Genomic DNA, 24,770 nt, shown 5'->3' with positions numbered 1-24,770 from the left:
GCCCATCTTCCCTAACACTTTCCCTCTTTACTTCCCTCCTCAAGCCCTTACACCTGTGCAATACCCTCGACCCCAAGAGCACACCCCTTCCCTACGTCTTCCAACTGCCAGCTTTCCACACTTCGTTCATCCTGTCAGCTTCTCCAAAACCCTCTCTCGGTATTTGTGTGGCCAAGTGCTGTGCGTCTGTATAAGGGAGGAAAGGAATGAAAGAGGACATGGGGAGGGGAAAATAGCATTCATACCACACTGTCAAGTTTGCATACCTGCAGTGGAGAGAAGCACGTTCTAAAAATGCCATGTGCATGAGCTGGACTGGCCAACATCAAAACATAGAGATAGGCTGAATCTACAAATAAGGAGGCAACATAAATGAAGAGGTGGGGAAGGAACACTTCTGGGTATTGCTGAATGGTTTCCACCAATGATGTAAATTGCTTTCCGTCCCCTGGTTTTTTTTGTGTGTGTTTTTAAGGTGGCTTGTGCTCAGTGTCGCTTTCAAAACCACTCCTGAAAAACTCATACCAACTATTGTATTTCTAAAGTAGTACCTATGCGGCTGACATGAATTTTCCAAGGAAGCTCCTTAGAAAATGAAGCTGGGCAAAGGCAGCTGGCCCTCTGCAGCTCTGCAATTCATCAGCCCTGAGGGCGAAACCTCTTTCATGCTGAACTAACTTCACCGAACTAATCTGATTAAAAACTAATTGCAAACTTCTAGAACAGAAGGGAGGGCAATATCGACGCAACCACATTTAACTAATGGACAAAGTTTCAATACCAATGAGGTAAAGTGGTGTGTATCTCCCTCCCTACCCCCTTTCCTTTTCACCCGCACACAAAAATACACCATCTGCATCATGGCTTCTAAATGCAATAAATTATTTTTTAAAAGAGCATCTACTAAACACACAGTAACTTCTAATCCTAATTGTACTGTTGTTGTTGCAGCTGCACCCGTGGCTGCTGTTTCTCTTCAGAAAAGCAAGCAAGTACACTGATTAATAAACTGTTTCAGTTCCATGCATCCAAAGCTAGTGTTAAACCAAGGTTGCTTCTAGGATGTGGCCTTAGGAGGTTGTGAACACACACACACCCAGTCCAAGAAAGCCCAGGTGAAGGAATTCACAAATGGTCCCAATGTCTGAAATGTCATAATGGCTCTCCCACAATGAAGTTCCTGGCCTGTGTGTTCTTTCTTGCCTTACTCCTGCCTTACTTTTCTTCCCTCACTCTCTTTTTTTAAAGATTACGACACACACAATATTTTTCCTACATGGAGGTAATCTGACAGCACAGAGCACATGAGCTTCTCCCTGTTCAGAGATTATCTGAGTGCAGGCATAATGTTAAGCACATAGCAATCCTAAGGGCACATTTATGTGGCTATTTATGATGAGATCAGACACAAAGTATCAGCACATGCTGTCCCTGATAGTGTTCTTTTGCCTGTGCTGGTCCACAAAGCTGAATCGTCTGGTGCAGACTCAGCAGAGGCTACAGAATTTTCATCGGTGGGATCCCAGAGGGCAACATTTTCTGATTTCCCAACTGGGTGTGGTCAAGTGGAACTGCATATTAAAAAATGCTGCCATGTGACTGTTCTCTAAATTCTTCATCTGATGAGAATACAAGATCTATGCTGACATGGTAAGAACACTTTGTCTTTGATGATCTGAGACCCAAGTGAGTTATCTTAGCAGATTTTTCTCACACAAGATGACATGAGTCAGCTATCTTGGATGCATTCAAGCTCAGGCATGGTAGGACTATCACCTTATCTTACACAATGTACATTTTCATTATGTAAGTTGGCTTTGGCAAGGCAAAATATCCCAAGGGGTGAATTCAAACTAACAGGTTGTCCCCCCATCCCATTGCTGCCTCTAAGTGGTGGGAATCCAGTGGAACTGGGTTGTCTGAAGTGATCCAGCGCAATGTGGACTGCTCTGCCACAACATTATCACAAAGTTAGATTTTGAGATATAGCCTATGATCTTAAAATAGACATATGTGTTTTTCATGTTGGGTGGTGCTGTGAAATCTTTAAGTTTCCTTAAGATTTGAAGACCACAGTGCAGGGGTTATGCATGAATGTATAAGCTGAATCTCTTTGTTTCAAAAGCATGGAAACCAGCTAGCATCAAATCATCTGTTTAGATTAAAAGCTTTCTGAATTGCAGCTGTACAATACTGCAAAGAGAGATTTCTAGTTGTGAACACCAATACTTTCAGCAAAAAAAGAGGTCAACTGACTAGCCAGTTTGTAGCAGATGCTGGAACTCGCAGTATCTATAAAGCCGTACCCTCTCTATCAAAAAGGAATAGTTCTATTTCATGGCACTTGCAAGCCTCAAATTTCTAATTTTGCTACATTTGAATTCAGCAGGACAAACACGGGAGGGCAAAGAGATACCCCTTCAAATGATGGTATAGCCTTTTCAACAAACTGTTCTAGAAGCGATGCTTTTGGTTCCTTCTGCACCAAACACCTCAACACAAAGATCACCTGCTCATGACACAGGAATCTCATCTCACCAGTCTTTCTGTCCCAAACAGAACGCTTCTCTCAGCTCCCTTTTGGGAAGATGATGGGGAATTCGGGTTTCATTTTGCTTTCATGGTCTGTTGTGTTGATCTGGCCATATGATTTGGCCTGCTGTTCAGTAACAGGCCAACAAAAAAAGCCTATCCAAAACAAAAACAAAAACAGGGTGCAATTTCTTTCCCTTTTGCATTGCTTTAAAGGGGCACTATGTGCAACGTATTTTCCTCTAGTAAGTCTGGACACTTCATCTTTTCCTGAAGTTCTGCTCCAACCAAAGTCGAACTTCTTGGAGGTTGTAGAAAAAGGGGCCCTTGCCCCCTAGGTAGGCAATTTTTTGTCTTTGTACAATACACACACGCTCAAAGGAGACCCCGTAGGCCACGTTTGCATTGTTGTCCATGCAGTCTGCCACTATCTGACACTGAGGCGGCAAGGAGAAACGCTTCAAAAGCTGGTGAGCAGCTGCACACCTGTCTTCTTGGTTCCTATGTTTCTTGACGTCAAATGAGGAGGAGATACCAGGAGCAGCCCAGCCGTCTGATGGGTGAGCCTCATCAATGTAGACCAACAGGAAGTCAGCCACACTGGAGAACTCTTCCACCAGCTTGCCAAAGGCCGACAGCTGGTTTGTGAAGGGGGGTCAGGTGGCCGAGCCGAAGTTGACCACCAGCGGGCGCTCCGATTTGGCAAAGTCTAATAGGTGGCACTCGGTGCCGTACTTCCCACCAGAGCTTTTCCATCTGCTGCTGCTGTCACTGGTACCATTGGGTATGTGAATCACGTTGGAGTTAGGTGCTTCTCCGCCCAGTTTCACCTGGTATTGAAAACAAAGAAAGAGGTAGTAAGTTACTATTGTTTGCTGCCATTTGCTTTTTGTGTTCCCTGTTGCTCAACCAATAGCAGCCAACTGCTCCAATAAGATTATGTTTGTCACATAAAACGCTACTGGTAACCCTGTTTGCTTTCACCAAATGATTGATGGTGATGAATTTTATCTCCCACCCTCCCCAAGGAATCCAGAGCAACTAACAACAAGCAATAATTTTTGTAGACATCCGAAGGCAGCCCTGCTTCTGGAAGCTTTTAATGTTTGGTGCTGTATTTTTGTTGGAAGCTGCCCAGAGCGGCTGGGAGAACCCAGTCAGATGGGTGGGGTATAAGAAATGAAGAAGAAGAAGAAGAAGAAGAAGAAGAAGAAGAAGATACAATAGATACAGCCCTTGACTAATATTTGATGAGAGGCAATTCCAAAGGTTCAGCTCCACAACACTAAACACCCAATTCCTATATTGCGTGGAATGGTCCTCCTGATATAATGTGCCCCAATCTCCCGTTATTTCCCCCCTCTTTTGGTTTTGAATTATTGTATATATACTTGCTCTATTGCTGTAGTGATAATTTAACAGTTCTGTGGCAGAAAAACTACCAGGTAATAACACGCTTACATTGTGTAGATAGATAGATGATAGATAGATGATGATGATAGATAGATATATGATAGATAGATGATAGATGATAGATGATAGATGATAGATGATAGATGATAGATAGATGATAGATAGATAGATAGATAGATAGATAGATAGATAGATAGAGATAGATAGATGATAGATAGTAATGAAAGAACTTTACAGATATTTGCTTATGTTCAATGGCTCCACATCTTCAAATATATGGTTACTTTCAACAGACTTTGGGGAAATGGAAGAAAAGAGAATGCAAGGAAGGCCAATGGTGAGAGCCAATAGCGGCTGTAGTCCAACAGTATGTTCCAACTTCCAAAGTTAGCGAAGGCTGCCTTTCACAATAGCCGTAGGAGAGGAGCAAAGAACAATGTTCCATAATTAATGCCTATTTGTAGCTACTAGAAGTCAAACTGGGACGCGGGTGGCGCTGTGGGCTAAAGCCTCAACGCCTAGGGCTTGCCGATCGAAAGGTCGGCGGTTCGAATCCCCGTGGCGGGGTGCGCTCCCGCTGTTCGGTCCCAGCGCCTGCCCACCTAGCAGTTCGAAAGCACCCCCGGGTGCAAGTAGATAAATAGGTACCGCTTACCAGCGGGAAGGTAAACGGCGTTCCGTGTGCGGCTCTGGCTCGCCAGAGCAGCGATGTCACGCTGGCCACGTGACCCGGAAGTGTCCCCGGACAGCGCTGGCCCCCGGCCAATAAATGTGAGATGGGCGCACAAACCCCACAGTCTGTCAAGACTGGCCCGTTTCGGGCAGGGGTACCTTTACCTTTACCTAGAAGTCAAACTGTGCACCCACAATGGTTTCTGAGCTTCTATTATTATTATTATTATTATTATTATTATTATTATTACCATTATTATATAAAAACACAAAAATACATAACAGTAACAAACAAAGGCAATACCCCACCCCCAGTTTAAACGGCCAAAGGTTGTTTAATTAGCCAAAGGCCTGGCGCCTAAAGATATCATATCGTATCGTAATGAAGGTGCCATGCGAACCTCCCTGGGGAGAGCATTTCATAAGTGGGGAGCCACGACAGAAAAGGCCCATTCTCATGTTGCTAACCCGCCCCCGCCCCCAGCCTCTCATGGAGGAGGCACATGAAGAAGGGCTTCAGATGATGATCACATGGTCCAGGTTGGTTCATACGGGGCTAGAAAACTGTTTTAAAACGAACACTAAGTAGTCTGAAATGGATCCCATAACTTTAAATTGCACTGCAATTTCTACGAGCACATGGAATACATACAGTAGTCTAAAGGGTTTAAGTAACAATGGGAATCTTTTATTTTGTTACATGAGATTTATTTCAAGACCCAGACATAGCTGTTATGACTAAAGCGGCAATTCTAAGGGAGCAAGCGCCACTGAATTTAGTAGGAGTTATTTCTGAGTAGATATAAGAACATAAGTTTGGGTTTGCTGGATGAAAGGCCCATCTAATTTCAACCTCATATTTTTACAGAGGCCAACCATATGCCCCTGGGAAGCTTGGTTAGGATTGTGCTGTAAGGCAATAAATGTTTGCATACAAAGCCTGGAATAAAATCCCCCTTTGATGGCATGATTACTGTACATGCTCCTCAAGATTCATGAAGCGAAGCCTTGCAATTTAGTCAACCAATTGTGACAAAGTAAAATATGGAATTTCAAAGAGAATTTCTGAAGTGTGAAGATATACATACATCCCATCAAATCACTGGAATATACATAGGTAAAGGTAAAGGTACCCCTGCCCGTATGGGCCAGTCATGTCCAACTCTAGGGTTGTGCGCCCATCTCACTTAAGAGGCCGGGGGCCAGTGCTGTCCAGAGACACTTTCAGGATCACATGGCCAGCGTGATGAAGCTGCTCTGGCGAGCCAGCACCAGCGCAGCACACGGAAACACCGTTTACCTTCCCGCTCTAAAGCGGTACCTATTTATCTACTTCCACTTAGGGGTGCTTTCGAACTGCTAGGTGGGCAGGAGCTGGGACCAAAAGACGAGAGCTCGCCCCGCCGCGGGGATTTGAACCGCCGACCATGAGATCGGCAAGCCCTAGGCACTGAGGTTTTACCCACAGTGCCACCCGCGTCCCGGAATATACATATATAGATATAGATATAGGAATATACATATATAGATATAAAAGAGAATGGATGGATTCAATGAATGGCTAGAACAGGATATTTGCCTAACAGCCCAGTCTTACGCATGTTTGTTCAGAAGCAAGTCCCACTAACATCAAGCAATTGCAGCCCATGATATGTGTACCTTTGCTGCCCCATACATGATGCGCTTTTTGTCGGTTGCACCAATGCAGGGGGAAAAACCAAGCTTCTCCTGCAGCTGTAATGTGAACAGGGGCTGGGGGGGGTGCGCGATGTTTGCTTTATCCAAAGAGTAAAAAGGAAAGCAATAGTGTCTTAATTTTGAATCCTCCACTCTTCATGCTATTCTTAAAATGAATAGATCCTTGAAACCCGGGACGGGGAGGGCGGGAAGGGGGAGATAGAAGGACCTAGTTCTGTAGGGCGTTGTTATCATTTGGTCTTTCAAGCACCAAAACCGCTTTGCTGCCAAGGGCATTGGTTTAATTATGTCCCAACAAAGGAAGGGTGCCCTCTGTGCCTCCCTCCCAGCCGCAGTAACTTACAAACGAAAGGGAGGAAGGTTGACTTTGGAAGCAAAATAATAGCTGGTTTCACGTCATCACATATCTGGAAAGTACCCAAGCAACCCTCTGGTGTGGCTAGCATCACTGCATTTCCCACAGCAACAAAGGAACTCTCTCGGCCACAGGTTACCTATCGTGTTAATGTTTTCCCCCCTACTAGGAGTCCTTGCGTCTGTTTGGAGATTTTGGTCCTTAATGAGAAAGTCTTGCCAAGCAGACATTCACAAGGCCTCCTCTGCTCTAGCGGAGGAGTAATTAGGTCGGTGCCTTGTTCCGTGCTAGCGTTAAGCCACTCCGAAACAACCCCCCCAACCCTGCCCAGTAGTTAATGCTCAGACACAACCAGCAGCATGTCCTGCTAATTGGTCCTGATGAAGCTCTTACATTCCCAAAGGGCCTCTTTATTCCAGCAGGCTCAGGAATGGGATTGACATCCTCACTGATCACCCGCTTCGTGGGGCTCCTTTGTTTCTTTGTTGTTGTTATTCGTTATTGAGAGGGGGGTGTGCAGAATTAGCTCTTGGAAAGATACCCACACCACACCACAATGAAATGTCATCCAAAATAAAATAAAAATGGGGGGGGGGAATAAAAATTATTGCTCTGCCAAACCTCTTTTGAAATTATAAACAAAGGCAAGCAAGGGAGCTGTTCTGAGGAACCGACCCAGAGAATTTTACTCACACGCAATAGCTCAGGCTCCAGAGTTCCTATAATCATGGACTTCTGTCAGCTACACCAGCCAGCTACTCTGTGTGCCTCAGTGGTGGATGATGCGGAAACTGGGCTATGGGTCTCTGCTTCAACTACTTCTCCTCCACAGGGAAGCTTGGAAGTTGATCTATCTCAAGGCATTTAATCTTCTGACCTCAAAAGTAGCAAGTGAAATGATTCTCCCCTCCCTCCCTCCCTCCCTCCCTCCCTCCCTCTCTCACAGGATTGTCCAACGAAATCGACAGACTGTTGGCTCAAGTTGCATAAAAGGGCATGTAATACACTGTTATGCAATACATTGCTGCAACGTGAGACAATGCTTCAAACAGCTTCTAGAAAGATTAGACATATTTTAATAATATCTTTATTGTCAATGTACAACCTGTGTACAATGAAAATAACTGAGCCTCCCTCCCCTCCAAACACTCAATATCATTGCACTCTGTGCACAACACACCAACCCCGAAAGTCAGTTGCACTATATTATATTCATTTCATATAGTTAAAGCTATGGTTTTCCCAGTAGTGATGTATGGAAGTGAGAGCTGGACCATCAAGAAGGCTGATTGCCGAAGAATTGATGCTTTTGAATTATGGTGCTGGAGGAGACTCTTGAAAGTCCCCTGGACTGCAAGAAGAACAAACCTATCCATTCTGAAGGAAAAAAAACCCTGAGTGCTCACTGGAAGGACAGATCATGAAGCTGAGACTCCAATACTTTGGCCACCTCATGAGAAGAGAAGACTCCCTGGAAAAGACCCTGGTGTTGGGAAAGATTGAGGGCACAAGGAGAAGGGGACGACAGAGGACAAGATGGTTGGACAGTGTTCTTGAAGCTACCAGCATGAGTTTGACCAAACTGCGGGAGGCAGTGGAAGACAGGAGTGCCTGGCGTGCTCTGGTCCATGAGGTCACAAAGAGTCGGACACGACTAAACAACAACAACAAATTCATTGATGTCACAGAACTGCAGTGTTGGAAGGGACCATAAGAATCGTCTAGTCCAACCCCCTGCAATGCTGGAATAGGCAGCTGTCCCATACCTGCAACCTCGGCATTATCAGTGCCATGCTTTAACCAACTGAGCTATCCAGGCCCATTGCATTATATCAATAGCTGTAGGAGTTGTATAAGCTAAAACGAAGCCTCCACATTTAACAGCACTATAGGAATACTGAAAACTGCCTTCTATGAAGTCAGACCATTGGCCCATCTAACTCAACACTCTCAACATGGACTGGCAGTGTAGGGTTTAGCGTTTTCCCCCAGCCCTCCCTGGAGTTGCTGGGGATTGAACCTCAGGCCTTCTGCATACAAAGCATTGTATTGAGCCATAGCCCTTCCCACAAAGTATTTTATGGGTTGTCAGACAATACGAGCACAACCTTGCCTATATGACCACGATGTCCTGCTTCCGAGCACCCGCAGACCAGAAGTAGCAGGCTGGCTACTTCTGCAGAAAGAAAATACTGGACAAGATGAACGTCTGTTTGTGCATAAGGTTCAATCTGCATTTTTAGCTAACTGCCCAGACTCAAGGGATCTCACTTTAAAGCTGCACCAAGTAGCAAGGGCATGATTAATGTTGCTCTTGCATGCAGATTGAAAAATGAGGTGGAAGAGGTAGGGGAAAAAGAGGTCCTTTCATAAGCTGCTAACCAGAAATAGAACTTACCACTGTAGTAACATTGTTCATTTAACGCCCCATGGACAAAGCATCAGAACATTTAGACACTTTTTCTCACTTATTTTCAGGGGATAATATAATAAGGCTTTTCAGAATCTGTACACTAATGTTTTTAAAGCACAGCATTAGAGACTTCTGAGTTCTGAGCAAAGTTAAGTCCTTACAGAAGATAGACATTGTTGGATAATTAGCAGGCTGTGGTGCTGGCTGTTTAAACATAGACATGATGTATTAGGGCTATGGAGAGAATCCCCTTGAGCTCTCAAATACTTTTGAAGACCTTCTCTTTGATTTTGTTCCATTCACAGGCATCCAAGCCCTTAGGAACCTGTCATTTTATAGTGTGATTCATCCAAACTGTCATCAGCCACTGGAAAGAGGACAATTCCAAAGCTACTATTGTTTTTCCCTCTACAGAATCCAAAGTTGTGGTAAGTTGCTCAGAGGCCATGCAAGATGCATATGTGTAAAGTCATACGCATTAAAAAATAGCAACTGTAAGTAGCCAGGGAAAATCTTCCCCCACTCACCCAAGTACTGACCCTCCAAGTATCCCTATTTTCCAGGGACATCCCTGATTTAGAGAAGCCGTCCCGGTTTCTGATTTGATCCCGGAATGTCCCACTTTGCCTTAGGACGACCCTATTTTCATTGGAGAAATATTGGAGGGTATGGTAGGATGTCCCTATCTTTATTGGAGAAATGTTGGAAGTTATGGAATTATCCAACCCCTGAGCCATCTGAAGGCATTCCTGTATAGGGAAGATTTTTTAAAAAAATGCTTAATGCTTTATTATATTTTTATATATGTTGGAAGCCACGCTAAGTGGCTGTGGCAACCCATTAATATGTGTGGGGTATAAATAGTAATATTATCAATATGGAATGGGATGTCCCTATTTCTATCGGATAAATGTTGGAGGGTATACAAGTGCCACCTGCTTACTAGTTGCCAACTATCATCTTTCCTCATCTCCCCACTATCAGAGTCCTGAATCGTCTATTTTCTTAATATTCTCCTGTTTCACCTGAATGAGCAAAATATTTCTTAAAGGAGAACAATGGGCCTGGATATATCTGCTGGCTTCTTAGCAGAGTTTTTTTAAAAAACAACAACACATACACACAAAGAAACCACCTGATTGTAACAAAACCTCTAAGAGGTTTACAAGAAATATTAAAAATATGAATAAAAAACAGTTAAAACAAGTAATTAAAACATTTTAAAAACAATTGAACAAAGCAGAAAACTAAAAGGAGATTAAAACATGCCAACATGTATGTCTCTGGATACTTGTCTAAACAAAAATGATTTAAGCAGGCGCTGAAAAGAATAGTGAAGGAGCCTGCCTGATGTCAATAGGCAGAGTTCCGAAAGTTTAGATGCTGCCATACAAAAAGAAAAAATTCTTACAAGTATGGACCAAGAAATGTGTGGCACCTGTGATAGGGCCAGTTCTGCAGACTTAAGCGGTTGAGTGGACACCTATGAGATAGAGCAAGAAAACTGGCTCCAAGCCATTAAGGGCATTATATTCCAATAGTAAAAAATTGGCAACCACTGCAAATCTCTGATCAAAGGCATCTCTGATCAAAGGGTCTCACAACCATGTTGCAGCATTCTGCAGTAGCTACAGTTTCTCAATCGAGTGCAAGAGAAGCCCTACCTAGAGTGCATTGCAGTAATCCAATCTTGGAAGTCACCAGTGGTCAAGCTCTCCTGGTCCAGGAATTGCCTTAGCTGTCTCACTAATCACAGCTGGTTAAAGATGCTTCTAGCCACTGAGGCTATCTGAGCCTCCGGTAACAGAGCTGGGTCCAGAAGCACCTCCGTTGCATAATTGTACCTTTGAGAGAGTGCAATCCCATCCAGGACAGGCAATTGAGCAATTCCTCTGACACTAACCCACAGTGCCTCCATCTCGCTAGGATACAAGTTCAGCTTATTTGCCCTCATCTCACTACTACATCCAGCCACCAGTCCAGGTCCTGCACATCCTCTCCTGATTCAGACATTATGGTGAAATTATGCTGAGTGTCATCACTGCACTTACAGCACCTTGCCCCCAAACTAATGACTGAAGCTCCATGTGGATATTAAATAGCACTGGGAAGAAAATAGTATCCTGAAGCAGTCCACAGTGGAACTGCCAGGTGGCCCAAAGCACTCTCCCATTGCTGCTTTCTGGACTCGGTCCCATATGTGCTGGGATCACTGTAGCACAGTGCCCCCATTCCCATTTCACAAAGCTGGTCCAGGAGGATACCATGGTCAATGGTATTGAAATCTGCAGAGACGTCAAGTAGCAGGAGTAAGATTGCACTCCCCTTGCCCCACTCTCAGTGAAGGTTGTATGCCAAGGTGACCAGGCCAACTAGGTCCCGTGGCCAGGTCTGAACTGAGCTTGGAACTAATCCAAATAATCCAAGTCATTCAAGAATGCTTACAGTTGCGCCATCACAACTCACTTCACCACTTTCCCCAAGAAGCAGACATTTGCAACTGGGAAATACTTATTCCAATCCATTCCATTTTGTCTTTCAAGGGAGTATCCTCTAACATGGTGAAGGATTACCTCCTGAACCCAAACAGTCAAACCCACTCTGCTGCACGTGGTCAAAATGTGAGGCCAGTTGGTCACAGCAGGTCTTCAAATGCTCCATAGGTCCCTCCACCACAGTGGGAGTAAGTTACCTTTGGCCCGTCCAAAATAACACTTCCAGCCAGCTACTAGAAGATACATTGCTAACTGAAAAGCAAACCTTCCTCACAGCCTGCATTGCCACATGGGCACAAAATCCGTGTTAGATCAGCTTTAGAGCAAGGCTTGCATCACTTGCACTCAACTTGCTCCATAGCTCCCCACAATACCAAGGAGACACTTGGGCTCCACTAACCCAGAGAGGATGCTTGGGAGCTCTTGTGTCAACTGCTCATTTCATCTCGCAGCTGAAGTAGGCCTTGATGTGTAGGCTCCAACAAGAAAAGAATCAGAGCAGGCACTGCCAAGGACTTCCCTAACAATCTTGGGGAACAATGCTACATTTGTCAGGAACAATATCAAAGAAGCTCAAAATATTGTGAAAGATCTCGGGCCATGTACATATATCCTCAACAGGAAAAGAACTCGTTCCCTCAAGTGCATGATGTTATCCTTTCCTTTCAACTTCTGTGGATTTGGGGGCAGTCACAGGAATGAACACATTCCCAGGCCTAAACCTAGAGTTAGGAAGTTCATCCTTCCCTAAGTACATAGGAAACAATTTGTGGTCTTGCTTTTTAAAAAATAGTTTGTAAATGTTTGCGCCTGAATAATCTACTGAGATCAATTATCTGCCTTCTAGGCTGCTATAAGCAGAGCACTCTTAATGTCAGCTTGGGAGAAAACTACTCACTATTTCTTAATAAACATCCAGTAAGACTATTTTAGACCTAGAACTATTGGACAATGTTTTTTTAATAGAGAGCTTCTTTCATAAGATACTCTCACTGCTATGAAATACAAAGAAAAGCACTTCCTTGAACTCCAGGCCAAAGTAAACAAAGATGATGAAAGCAGATGGGCTTAGGCTAAGAGGCCTTGTTCCACTGCCCTAAAAGCCTGCCAAAATAGTTTACTCTCCCACTGGTGTGTCAAATAGACAAAAGTCAGAAAGAAGCCTATCCATTATTCCACACACTGATTTGTCTGCCTTTGTAAATATATTGCCTCTGCCGTGATGCTACACAACACTGCTGCTCATATTAATAGAAGTCATTTTGGGATTACATTCTGGGAAGGTTTGTAGCTGCTTCATTCTAGGAACAAGTGTGCAACCAAGGAGTTGTTCTTATGCACAAACTGGGGTCCTGATATTAATTCTCCCAGATCAAAGGCAAAGAACAGAACCTTGAGACAGACAGATAGATGGACAGATAGATGGTAGACCTTAACCAAAACCTTTCGATCAGGGATGGCTAACCTGTTGTTATTGGACTACTGCTCCCATCATTGCTGACTATTGGTCACACTGGCTGGGGCTGATGGGAGTTGGTGTTCAGCAGCATCCAGAAGTCCACAAGTTCCCCATCTCTGCTTCTCAAGTTCCCCATCTCTGCACAAGAAAATTAGCCCATGACAACACTGTCCATAGCCAGGTCTTGTTGAATGCTGCTGTCAAAGTCCATTCTGCTTTGAGGGAGCAAACACATGGAAAAAGTGCAGCAGCTGCCACTTAACCTGGATACACGTGGGCTAAATAAACAAGTTGCAGTGACACAGAGCTCGTCCCCACCTTGTTTGCCCTGCCATTTCCCCCCAGGAAAACCCATGGTTTATTGCTGAGTTGGATTGCAGATCGAGAGGTAGTTGTACATAAACCCTTGACTTTTCTGTAGCATAGCAATCCAAGCAAACAACATGGCTGGGTTGGTTAGGGCTGTGGCCTGGGGAGACTCATGAGGGCCAGACATAGAGGCCTCAAGGGCTGCATTTGGTCCACAGGCCTGAGATTCCCCATTTCTGCTTTAGCCAATACTGAGCTAGATGAACCAGTGGTCCGACTTGGGATGAGACAGCATCCTAAATTCCTATGAATCTGAATTACCAGCTGTAGTGGAACAACAGCAGGGGAGACCTGATATTCTCATGTCTTGCTTGTGGGCTTAACAGAGGCGGCTGGTTGGCCACTGTGGGAAACAGGATGCTGGCCTTTGATCTTGTTTTCTTATGGTTCCACCCTAACTTCAGTCTTGGAGACTCTTATCAACATTTCCAAAAACCATGGCAAGGAGGAACAAAGAGATCTGTCTGTAGGACTTCATGCAGCCCATTCCCCTGCATTGGTCTGGAGATGGCAGTGAAACTAAAGCCCACTGTGTCCTCCATGTGTCTCTGGGCTCCTTGCACAGTAACAGAGATTAAAAACAGAGTAAACACCCTGGAGAGACTGGGTTTCTGGGTTTCCACTGGAGTCTAATATATCTGGGACACGGGTGGCACTGTGGGGATGGGGGTGGCACTGTGGTCTAAAACACAGAGCCTAGGGCTTGCCGATCTGTAGGTCAGCAGTTCGAATCCCCGCAATAGGATGAGCTCCCATTGTTCAGTCCCTGCTCCTGCCCACCTAGCAGTTTGAAAGCACATCAAAGTGCAAGTACATAAATAGGTACCGATCCAGCGGGAAGGTAAACGGTGTTTCTGTGCGCTGCTCTGGTTCTCCAGAAGCAGCTTAGTCATGCTGGCTACATGACCCGGAAGCTGTACGCCATCTCCCTTGGCCAGTAAAGCGAGATGAGCGCCACAACCCCAGAATCACCCGCAACTGGACCTAATGGTCAGGGGTCCCTTTGCATTTACCTATCTATCTATCTATCTATCTATCTATCTAGAGCCACAAACTTCAGGTGCTTATGTTTGAGCTGCTTCTTGAGCTGTGATGTAATGTAATGTGGAGGTTGGTACTGCCCCACCAATTTCAGGCTGCCCTTAGCCAACCTGGACTTCTCACTTGCAATCAGTCCAGGGAGTGATTGCCTGTTAGTTTCCACCTCCGCACAGAAGTCGGCAAGGAGAAGAACCTCTGCAACAGCTCGGTTGTTTAGAGTGTGGATCTGATCACAGTTACGGGTTTGATCCCCATATGGGTGCATATTCCTGCATTGCAAGGGTCTGAACCAGAAGATCCATCGTGACCCTTCCAACTCTTTGAATCTAGGATTCTGAAACTTGACTTAGTTGGCTTTGTCGCTCTCTGGGTCTCTCTGCCTACCACCCTACCAGTCTCAATGGGCACCAGCCTCCACAGCTTAGGCTGCTTGAAAATTACTTTGCTGTTGGTTATTTCTTTCTCCCTTTTTTCTGGGTTTCATAAAAACAGGTTCCACACAGTGCTGAAGCATGACCTGTTCTACAGGGAAAGATTTTGTTTCCCCCCTGTGACTGGGGGGGGGGGAACATATGCGTTATTGTGTATAGATCAAACATGGTGGCATCACCTGCCACAAAGTCTATATTGGCACTCATCCGGATGACCTATATAGCGTAGGAATATTGTGCATATCCTGCACGTATACAATCAGGGGTTTTCATCATCCTGTTTTCCCAGCAGTCACATCACTCTCTAAATATGTGATGGAATACAGATGCCTTTTTCATCCTAGCAGCATCCAGCAACATTACAGAACCTTTTTTGAGTTGAAAGCACAAGGTATTCTCAAAAACAAGCCCTGTCTTTGAACTCTTCCTCTAAAATGTAAAGATACCCAGCCTTAAACACTGGCTCCATTAACCCTCATTATGATAATTAACCTTGTTATAAAGAACCTCTCTGTGCAATGCAGGGTGTGCTTGCCTCCTGGGGGCTGCAATTCAAACGATAAGGAGGGAACAGTATGGCAAAAAGAAGGGGGGAAATCCATGCTGAATCTGGCAGGTGTTCAAATCGGAAAGCAAAGTTCACCAAGTATGTAGAAACCTACTAAAAGCTGGGTAAAAAATATACAAAAGAGGGGAAAAATAAGCAAACATTAGAGAATCATCAAACTCTCTCTCTCTAATGAAACAGAATCTGCCCATGCCAGCTTTAGCAACAAATTACCCATATATTGAATAAGCCCATTAAATAATGCTTTTCAACATCCAGCTTTACATTTAGCATTGTTGCTAATGGTTATTGCCCTAAAAGCCAGCTTCCTAACAACACAGTTGTACTGAGGTGTCTGCTTCTGCCGCCAGCAGTGGTACATTACAAAAGGGGGGAAAAGACAAATGCGCAAATTACATCTCACATCTGGAAGTTGTACTAGTTAATGTGATGTTAATTGAAAGCAAGCTTAGCAAAAGGAGGGGAGGGCTTTTTTCTCCCGCGACACCCAATTGTCTGGCCTTCCACACAGTTTCTTTTCCTCATGCCACCCTGTGACCCTACATCACATTCTGGCCTTCTGCAAACTCCTCTATAAAATGTGTTGTTGTTGCTGTTGTTGTTCCATTCTACATTACATTATATGGTGGGGCAGTGGGGTGTTGCTCAGACATCTTAGCAGTGCAGTGTGTGGAACCTGGAAACACTATTCATGGAAATGAGATCCAAGCCTCTTTCCTACGTATTGCTCAAGGCTACAGGGAAGAGATAGCAGCTGACTTAATCAACTGTTCTGGAATATGCTCTTTTTATACTCTCTCTTTCTGTGGGAGTTATAACCTTGCACACTTCCTCTCTCATTCTTTGTGGTGGAGACCTCAGCATTCTGCTCTCCCCTAAAGAATCTTACAGAATCTTGCATGACCTTCAACATTCAAGGGACCATTCACAACCACTGCCTCTGAACTCTTACAAGAGTTATATTCTCCAGGTCTGCTTTAGATACGCTCTTGCTGTGAAAGGATACAAAGCAGGGGAAAGGAGCAGTGGCCTAACTTTTTATTGATCCGGGAGTATTTACATTTTCAAGATGGAATGCACAGAGCATCTGCATGCTGTCCCTGCATATCAAAGTCAGTTATGTATGAGAAGTATGTTTCTGGAGTGTTTTACAGGGAGGGTTTTACAGTTCTTGGCCACTGCAGGTGAGCAGATCCTCTCTCTTCACAAGAGGTGCTGGCTGAGGCTGACAGGAGTCGCAGTCCAAAATATCTGGAAGGCATCAGGTTGGGGAAGGCTGCACTAACTTACAGGTGCTTAACAGTGTATAACGGCAAGAACACCTGGTGGACAGAGAGGACTCTGAGGAACACCTGCTCTCTCACTGCCATCATTATCTCTGAAGGATTGCCGTGGCAGCTGGGCACCTGCTCATTTGAGGAAGCCCTGCTCCACAGGGGGATTGAAAATTTAGGGAAGCTAATGAGGAGGACCATAGCTCTGTGCCACAGCATCTGCTTTGCAGGCAGGCAGTCCACAGTTCAATCCTTTGCATCTCCAGGTAGGGTGAGAAAGGTCCCGTCTGAAACCCTGAAAACCTGCGACTAATATTGGCCTGACTCAGTATAAGACAGCTCCCTATGCTCTTCCTAGCCAGTCAGGGAGTAGACTCTGGGTTGGAGTCTGTTTCCTCTGTGACCACTGCTGTGAACATGGCAAGGCATTAACCCCAGCGATAAGGCTGTGTCCAGTTACTGTGTCCAGTTCTGGGCACCACAATTCAAGAAGGACACTGACAAACTGGAACGTGTCCAGAGGAGGGCAACCAAAATGGTCAAAGGCCTGGAAACGATGCCTTATGAGGAATGGCTAAGGGAGCTGGGCATGTTTAGCCTGGAGAAGAGGAGGTTAAGGGGTGATATGATAGCCATGTCCAAATATATAAAAGGATGTCACACAGAGGAGGGAGAAAGGTTGTTTTCTGCTGCTCCAGAGAAGCGGACACGGAGCAATGGATCCAAACTACAAGAAAGAAGATTCCACCTAAACATTCGGAAGAACTTCCTGACAGTAAGAGCTGTTCGACAGTGGAATTTGCTGCCAAGGAGTGTGGTGGAGTCTCCTACTTTGGAGGTCTTTAAGCAGAGGCTTGACAACCATATGTCAGGAGTGCTCTGATGGTGTTTCCTGCTTGGCAGGGGGTTGGACTCGATGGCCCTTGTGGTCTCTTCCAACTCTATGATTCTATGATTCTATGATTCTATGATTCTAAGGCTGGATAGGACTATATATGTACATCACTGTTCCAGTGCCCTCCCCCTGGAGCTACCGAGACCCTTTGCGCACAGTGTCAGCAAGAACACTTGGCGGACTGGGGAAAGGACACCAGAGAATGTATGCCCCCTTTCTGCCACTGCCTTAAGGTAAACTCAGACAAGAGCCATACCATACCATCTGTTGATATAATAAGCGTCACCAGAGATTTCCTCCAGATGTTGTTGGACTCCACCAGCCCAAGCCAGCATGGACAATGGTCAGAAATAATGGGAGCTGCAGGTTTCCCACCCCTGTGTTAAAGCCATTGTGTTGCTTTGGTCCGCTTTCAAATCTTTGCACCTGTTTTCACCTTTGCAGGGCTGCAACCTGGCAGACAAAGTGTTGCTCCAGCACACACCAGAGTAGATAGTCACAATTTAAACTACGCCAAAGAGGTTTCGTGGCATGCAGTTTAATAAATAATAATTTCAAAAATTTTAGTCTGTGGTGCTCAGACTTCAAGGTATCACTTAAATTCTAAGCAGGAGTGTATTTTGAAAGCATTGGGTCAACTATAAGCATATTCTATAGATGCAATTAGAAGTGTTTCTGGAGGACCCTGGGATATCTGCAGAGTGGTTCGTGAACTCTTCTATTCAAGAATCATGATGGATATATTGCATGTGAATATTATTGTCCCTGGGTGCCTAACCCGCCACATTACTCCTGATTTAACCATGGGAGCTCTCCATGGTGCAAAGCATCACTCAGAAATATGCACACGCCATAAGAATGGCTAGATTGCAATATTACCCTGAATAACCAATTAGGAACATAGGAAGCAGGCTTATACTGAGTTAGATCATTGGTCCACATAGCTCCATACTGTCTACACTGACTAGCAGCAACTCTCCAGCCTTTTGGGCAATGATTCTTTCCCAGCCCCTATCTAGAGATGCCAGGAGCTGAACTTAGGACCTTTTCCATGCAAAGCAGATGCTCTAATACTGAGCTACGACCCTTCAATTTCCTGGTAGTTGTCACAAGACAATGCCCTTTCCTAGGGAAGATGCCGTCACTGTCCTTGACATGAATGGAAATCAAGCATATTCTTACATACTGTAATGAAAATGGACGGACTTCCAAGATTCATAGTGTAAGCTCCTTTGTAATACAATGCAGTAGATAATTCAGTTTAGCTTATGAAAGATGGGCATATTTGCATGTTATTTGTTTATTAATGTCCAGAATGTAAAGAGAGGGACTTCTGTTTTCATTAGTTTTCATTCTGTCTTCACTGAGAGCTGAGCTTAATGCTTCTCTTTTGCTACTTACACCAATAAAAGCACAACATTTCCCAGTACCATAACTAGTGGAAATCCTATGAATGATAACTGGGGAAGCACCAGGCTGTTAAATGAAAACCTGGTGAGTAAGTAAAGCAGCACAATTTCATTTCTATTATGTTGCTCAGTCGATTGACCCAGTTGTCACATGCCCCAACAAGAGGTTGCTGAAGTCAACACAGGGAGTTCCTGCTGAGGAAGCTCTTTGTGGATCACCCAGTAAGTTTACTACCCATGTATTACTGAAGGCCTCCTACTAACTGTTCTGCAGACTGTGCCATATCCCTTTGCTGAATGCAGAGGGTCCTTCTCACATGGGAGTTTGCATGGCAGCTCTGTGGCTGACATTATTACCCTTGCCCACCTCACTTTTCCCATCTGCAAAATGGCAAACATAGAAACCTGTATTGTTTTGGCATGCAGAATGATATATTTAGTTTCAAATCTGCCTAGACACTGGAAATCAACAGGATGTGCCAAGCATAAGGCTGGGGGCCTGGCTAATTTTGATAGCTGTGAAAGTGGGATATAGTGATTATATGCTTGCTTATTCAGTCTACAGTCCTGCACATATTTACACCCACACAGATTCTATTATTACACTCAAAGGAGAGACATGTAGGAATTCACCATTTTTTGCATGTATATATTTAACGTTAGGAAGAGTCTTTCTGTGCTTCAGTGAAAAATGAACCAACAACATGCTATCATTAGCAGTTAAAACTCTTAAAAGAGTTAATACAACGCTGGTCCAGAAGTGGGCATCGCAAATACACTTCCTATTATACAAGTTCATACACTGTAATGAAACCCATATAGTTTGAATGGAGTGGATCTCCCTGCCTAAAACTTACCTCTGTCCTTTGCTCCCACCCGAAAAAGTCTTCATGGAACCACGCATTTGAATAAGTTAAGCTGCAAACCAGGAGGCAGGATTCAAATCAGAGTTCAAATCCTGACTCATTTACTATCTGTGATAAATGGCTCAGACCATGTGCCTCAAATCTTCCTTGCGCTCTTGCGGTAAACTTTCTATCCGCAGCGGAGACAAATGTCCCCACCAGAAAATTTTGCTTTCCACTCAGTGTCCGCCAACTCACCTGTTTGTAGGCATCTAGTAGGAAGCTGTTCCAGACGCAGCGCAGCCCCTCCGACGTGAGCATCCTTCGCCACTCGCAACGTGCAGCCTTGGAGCGGCTCAGAAGAAGCACCATGTGCTTTAGGAGGACCACCGAGTCATAGAGTGCAAGGAAGAGGCAGTTGGAGAAAAAAACCGGCAGGATTTGAAGGGTGATCAACAGGTCCACACTTAAGAGACCCATCTTGCTTGCTGCTGCTCTTCAGAGGCTTCCCTTGAGTTCCCTCGTCATGCCCTGTGCTCTCATTAACAATAATAATTAAAACAAAAAACAAAGTGCTCCTTAAAAACTCATGGTGCCCTGTCTCTTCTCGTAGAGTTGCCTCAGTGCAGCAGAGCACGGGCTTAATGAAAGGAAGGAAGGAAGAAAAACATTAACTCAGAACGCCAGTATGAAAATCTTTTCCACCCTGAGCTGCTTTTAATTTTTCAGAAACTCCTAAGTCAAACTTTGTGTTGTTGTTTCTCCTTAGCCAGTAGTCCCTTTTCAGTCCGCTACAGGGAGAGACAGCTGCGCTGCCAATTGCTTGCAGTTCTAAAACTGAAGCTGAGCAAACTGCTAACTTTCCTCTAACTCTGAGGTATTGAAAAGCGCTGAGCAGCTCTAGCACTCTCGCTCTCTCATTCCTTTTATCACCAAAGCTCTCAGGTGAAACAATACTTTTTTTCGTTTGGTGGAAGAGGGGTGGGTGGGAAGAAATCTTTGTACACAAACTTTCTGCTCTTCTCTCTCTCTCTCTCTCTCTCTCTGTGTGCTGCCTCCGTCTCTCTCTCTCTCTCTCTCTCTCCTGCCACACTCTTCTTTCTCTCTCCCTCTCACTATCTGCCTGTGGTACAAAGTGCTTTCCCTCTGGAGTTCTAGCCGGCTTCCCTCAAGCCTTTTATACATTCCCTGGCTAATTGCTGCAATAGAGAAATGAAACCCTAATCTTAGTAAAGATCTTGACGTCAATGTAAAAAGAGGGCTTTACTTTGGCCAGAACTGCAGTGAATAGAAAAGTGAAATTTTCTAAACTCTTTTTTCCCTCTCTCTCTTTTAAGGAAAGAGAAGGGAGTGGGGAGGGAAGAACTTTGCTTTGTTGGGTTTTTGTTTTTTATATATATAAAGGAGAGGGGGAAATCTCTTGATACTTGTGGTGCTTTTTTCTTTTACAAATGCTTTCAAACTTTGGAAAAATATTTTCATATGACGTGGAAAGTGACACCATAACAAGGTCTTCTATTGTTTAGAAGGGTGCCCCCCCTTTCTTAGAGGTTTTTTTTTTAAAAAAAAAAAAATATTATTATACCCTTTTATATTTTCCAGGAAGGTGTAAAGGCTGATGCATCTTAGAAAAGGGCATGTTTTGGTATGTTTCCCTCCCACAACCATCAAGTACAAAAGCCTGTGCAATTTTAAATATCTTTTGTCTTCTTCTTGGTATTTAAGGAAACACAAGGAACACCCAGGTCTGACTTCATCTGCTGATGTGGAAGAGAATTAAAAGAGGTGGGGAGAAGAGTAAGGCTTTAACTTTTATGTAAAACTGAAGTTCATCAATGAAAATGTATTGTACTGAATTTGGAGCTGATTTAAAGTAGAGTGCCTCATAAATTCCAATTATAAAGTTACAAGGGATTGCATTTGTTCATGGAGATCTATTTCACACATTAAAAAGAATGCATTCCTTTTCTTCAAAGGGAGAACCATTTCCTCTGAAAGATTGAGATAGCCTCCTATTTTCATATAAGAAAGGCGTAGGCACAGAAAATGTATCTGACTCTAGTGAATGGCACTGATAGTTACAGCTGTGCCAGCAATCTAGGCTGATGGCAAACTGCCCCAGGAAGACAGATCACTGTTCCCCAGAACCAAGGAATCTGAGACAAGAAGAACAGGAGTGTTCTATCAGATCAAACTGGGCCTCTCCCTGCATGCAAAATGTTTTCTGGTGTTAAGTTCTTTTCCTCTGTTTGGGATAGTTAGCAAAATTATTAATGCTTTTGGTATGAGGTTTCTGTCTTCCATCAACATGAATCCCAACATGTTCAAGGAAGGCAATCACAGCCAATATGGTGCCCTCTAACCAGCACAGTCAATGGCTAGGGATGCTGAGAGTACTTAATCTTCAGTGCTTACGGTTTTCCTTGTGCAACAATGCTCTGCCAGTGCAACAAGCATACCAATAGGTAACTTAGCACTACATTGGGCACAAACCATGGAATCACAGAGATGGGAATCTACTGTTTCCCCCCGCTCAGTGCAAAACGTAACTACTACCTCCTTGAGCCTCTGTTGAAATACCTCCAGCAATACCTCCTAGTTGTTCCCTCTGGAGCAACCGAGAATAGATGAATTGGCACATGCAAGAAACAACTAACAAGACTGCATGTAGCAATACTGGGGAGAGGGCACAACTGAAGTGTAAGTGTAAGCGTGGGATACAGGGTTTGACTTCAGTTTAACGATGCCTCCAACTGCAGTCCAAATCTTCCCCTGGCTACCCCATCTTTACTTGAAAGAATGGGTTTCCCATTTCCCCCGAAGTCTTGCCAATTGCATCCCTTTAACTTTGTCCTACATGGGAGGGTGGGGGTTAGCAGTGAGAAGCAAGCATCTTCTGTTCTGCAGTGCCCCACCCCAAATTCATATGGTAGTATATGACATATAAAGACCGAGCTGGGACAATGGCATCATTGTAATAGGCTGAATGTGTGTGTGGAGAGACCCATGCATTTCAGGGACCTGCAGAAGTGAATGCCAGCCATTTGCTTACATAGGACTACAAACGGGTGCACTATGGGGGAGACTGCTAGGGGAGGGAATAAACTTGATCACCTCCTTTCCATTATGCCCCAGTTTGCCAGCCATTTATAGTGGCCCACAACGTTTAGCTCGCCATCAACGGCATAGCTTCACCCCTTCCTTTGCTTTTGCAAAGGGTTGCAGGTTTTTCCCTACCCCCGGAGAGGAATGCAACTAAGAGCTGGAATTTGGGAACTGGCTGAAACATATTATTTGTATAGTCTTTCCTCACAACATTCCTGTCAAATGTATCACTATAGTTCCTATTTTTAAGACAAGAGACCAGAAGACACTGACATGGCAGACTTAGTTGCCAACCATGCATCGTGGTTTCCAAGTGTGGGCACGCCCACCAATTTATCTGCACACAGACCATCATGTGTGATAACTGTACATAACTACAGCAAGTTATGCGCACGCATGGTGTAAATGACGGGGCCTCGCTCTGCAAAAGTCCGCCCAGCCAGAGAAGGACCAGCACTGCATCTGTTGCTTTGAGATGGTGTCACTCATTGTTGTCTACCACACAAACACCTCTCAGAGCTGGATGAGAAGTGGCACTTTTGAACTGGAACTTTTATCATGTGCACCGTCTAGGTTAAGTTAACCAAAATGCCAGGCCCTGGCCCATACAGCTATGTAATCAATAAATGTCACAGATTGATGGGCTGGGGCACTACCTTTTGAGTGACCTAAAATGGTGGGCAGCCATGTGGATGAGAGCTGCTGAAAAGCATTTTGGGGCCCAGCAGTAAATGCAGTGAATGGTGAGGAGCCCTTCAAAACCTCTGGGGCCCTCGACTAGTGCCTGCCCAGGCTGAGTGCTGATGCTAGGTCTATGCAGGGCCATCACACATGATAATCTACACTTGTACAACACATAAAGGCCTTTTGTTAAGGGGAAGAGGCCCTCAGCAAGTCCAAAACCTGTGAGATATCTGAGATACTTGAGAGATCCAGATCTCTGAAATAGTGTCTAGTCCATTTAGAGAGACACAATGACTCTCCTTCCCCTCCCCCACCTCTGGGAGAGGCAGCAAACCAACTGAGGAAGAGATATGTTGTACAAGCTGTACCTTCAGCCAGGTACACCATGTTCTCTTAAGTGTTGTTCTGCAAAGCTTTAATACAGAATTGAGAAATACAGAGAACCCATGTTCAGTTCTAGGAAAAGTGTAGGGTGCAGTTTGCTAAAGGAAAGAATGATTCCTGCCATTGTGGCATATGCCTTAAGCTCGTCAAGGGGTCCCTGCATTGTATGTCAGTGCTGTTAAGAGGTTTGGCAGGTGCCAGTCAGTGGGGTTGTTGAGAGTTTGGGGCAAAAGTCCAGCAACCCACCCAGCAAGAGGGTCCCAAAGAGAGCAAGGCTGTTTTACCACATTTTGGAGCATTTCTATCTAAAGATGAGTTCCCCATAAGACTATTAAGTCCAGAGTCTAAAACAACCTAACTGCTCCACTGGCAGTGATGAGATACTGAGCATTTTTCCTAGTTGTATCCTTCCTCTAAGTGCTTTTCCTGTGGAAGCCCATCTGAATTTGTTGAACCTGTCCTTTAGAAGGCAACTTAATTATTATTATTTAAATAACCTTTCTGGAAGGAGCTTGGATCAATGGGGAGTTCTATCCAATTCTTTCTCCTTGACTATTTGTTTTATATTAGAATTGTATCATTTGCAAAAAAAAAAACAAAAAAAAAAAACCACCACACTGCTATGAGACCTCATGGGGCTTATGATATGGCATACACACACACACACACACACACACACACACACAAATATATACTGATGGGGTTTTCGTTTTTTAAGGAAACTTTTA

The 24,770-nt window shown here is 44.4% G+C and overlaps 1 protein-coding gene across 1 annotated transcript; it reads right to left on the bottom strand.

Moving 5' to 3' along the window:
• Nucleotides 1-546: 546 nt before the first annotated feature.
• Nucleotides 547-23,888, bottom strand: DIO2 (iodothyronine deiodinase 2). Its single transcript, XM_082234096.1, has 2 exons — nucleotides 20,128-23,888; nucleotides 547-3,362 (listed from the first exon to the last, which is right to left on the bottom strand). Exons 1-2 carry the CDS (start codon nucleotides 20,347-20,349, stop codon nucleotides 2,793-2,795), a joined length of 792 nt encoding a protein of 263 aa, XP_082090222.1. The 5' UTR covers nucleotides 20,350-23,888; the 3' UTR covers nucleotides 547-2,792.
• Nucleotides 23,889-24,770: the final 882 nt, after the last annotated feature.

Source organism: Podarcis vaucheri, assembly GCF_965113315.1.
Source record: "Podarcis vaucheri genome assembly, chromosome: 1".
Lineage (NCBI taxonomy): Eukaryota > Metazoa > Chordata > Lepidosauria > Squamata > Lacertidae > Podarcis > Podarcis vaucheri.
Note: the sequence above shows the minus strand (reverse complement) of the source record. Positions and strands in the feature narration are given on the sequence as shown.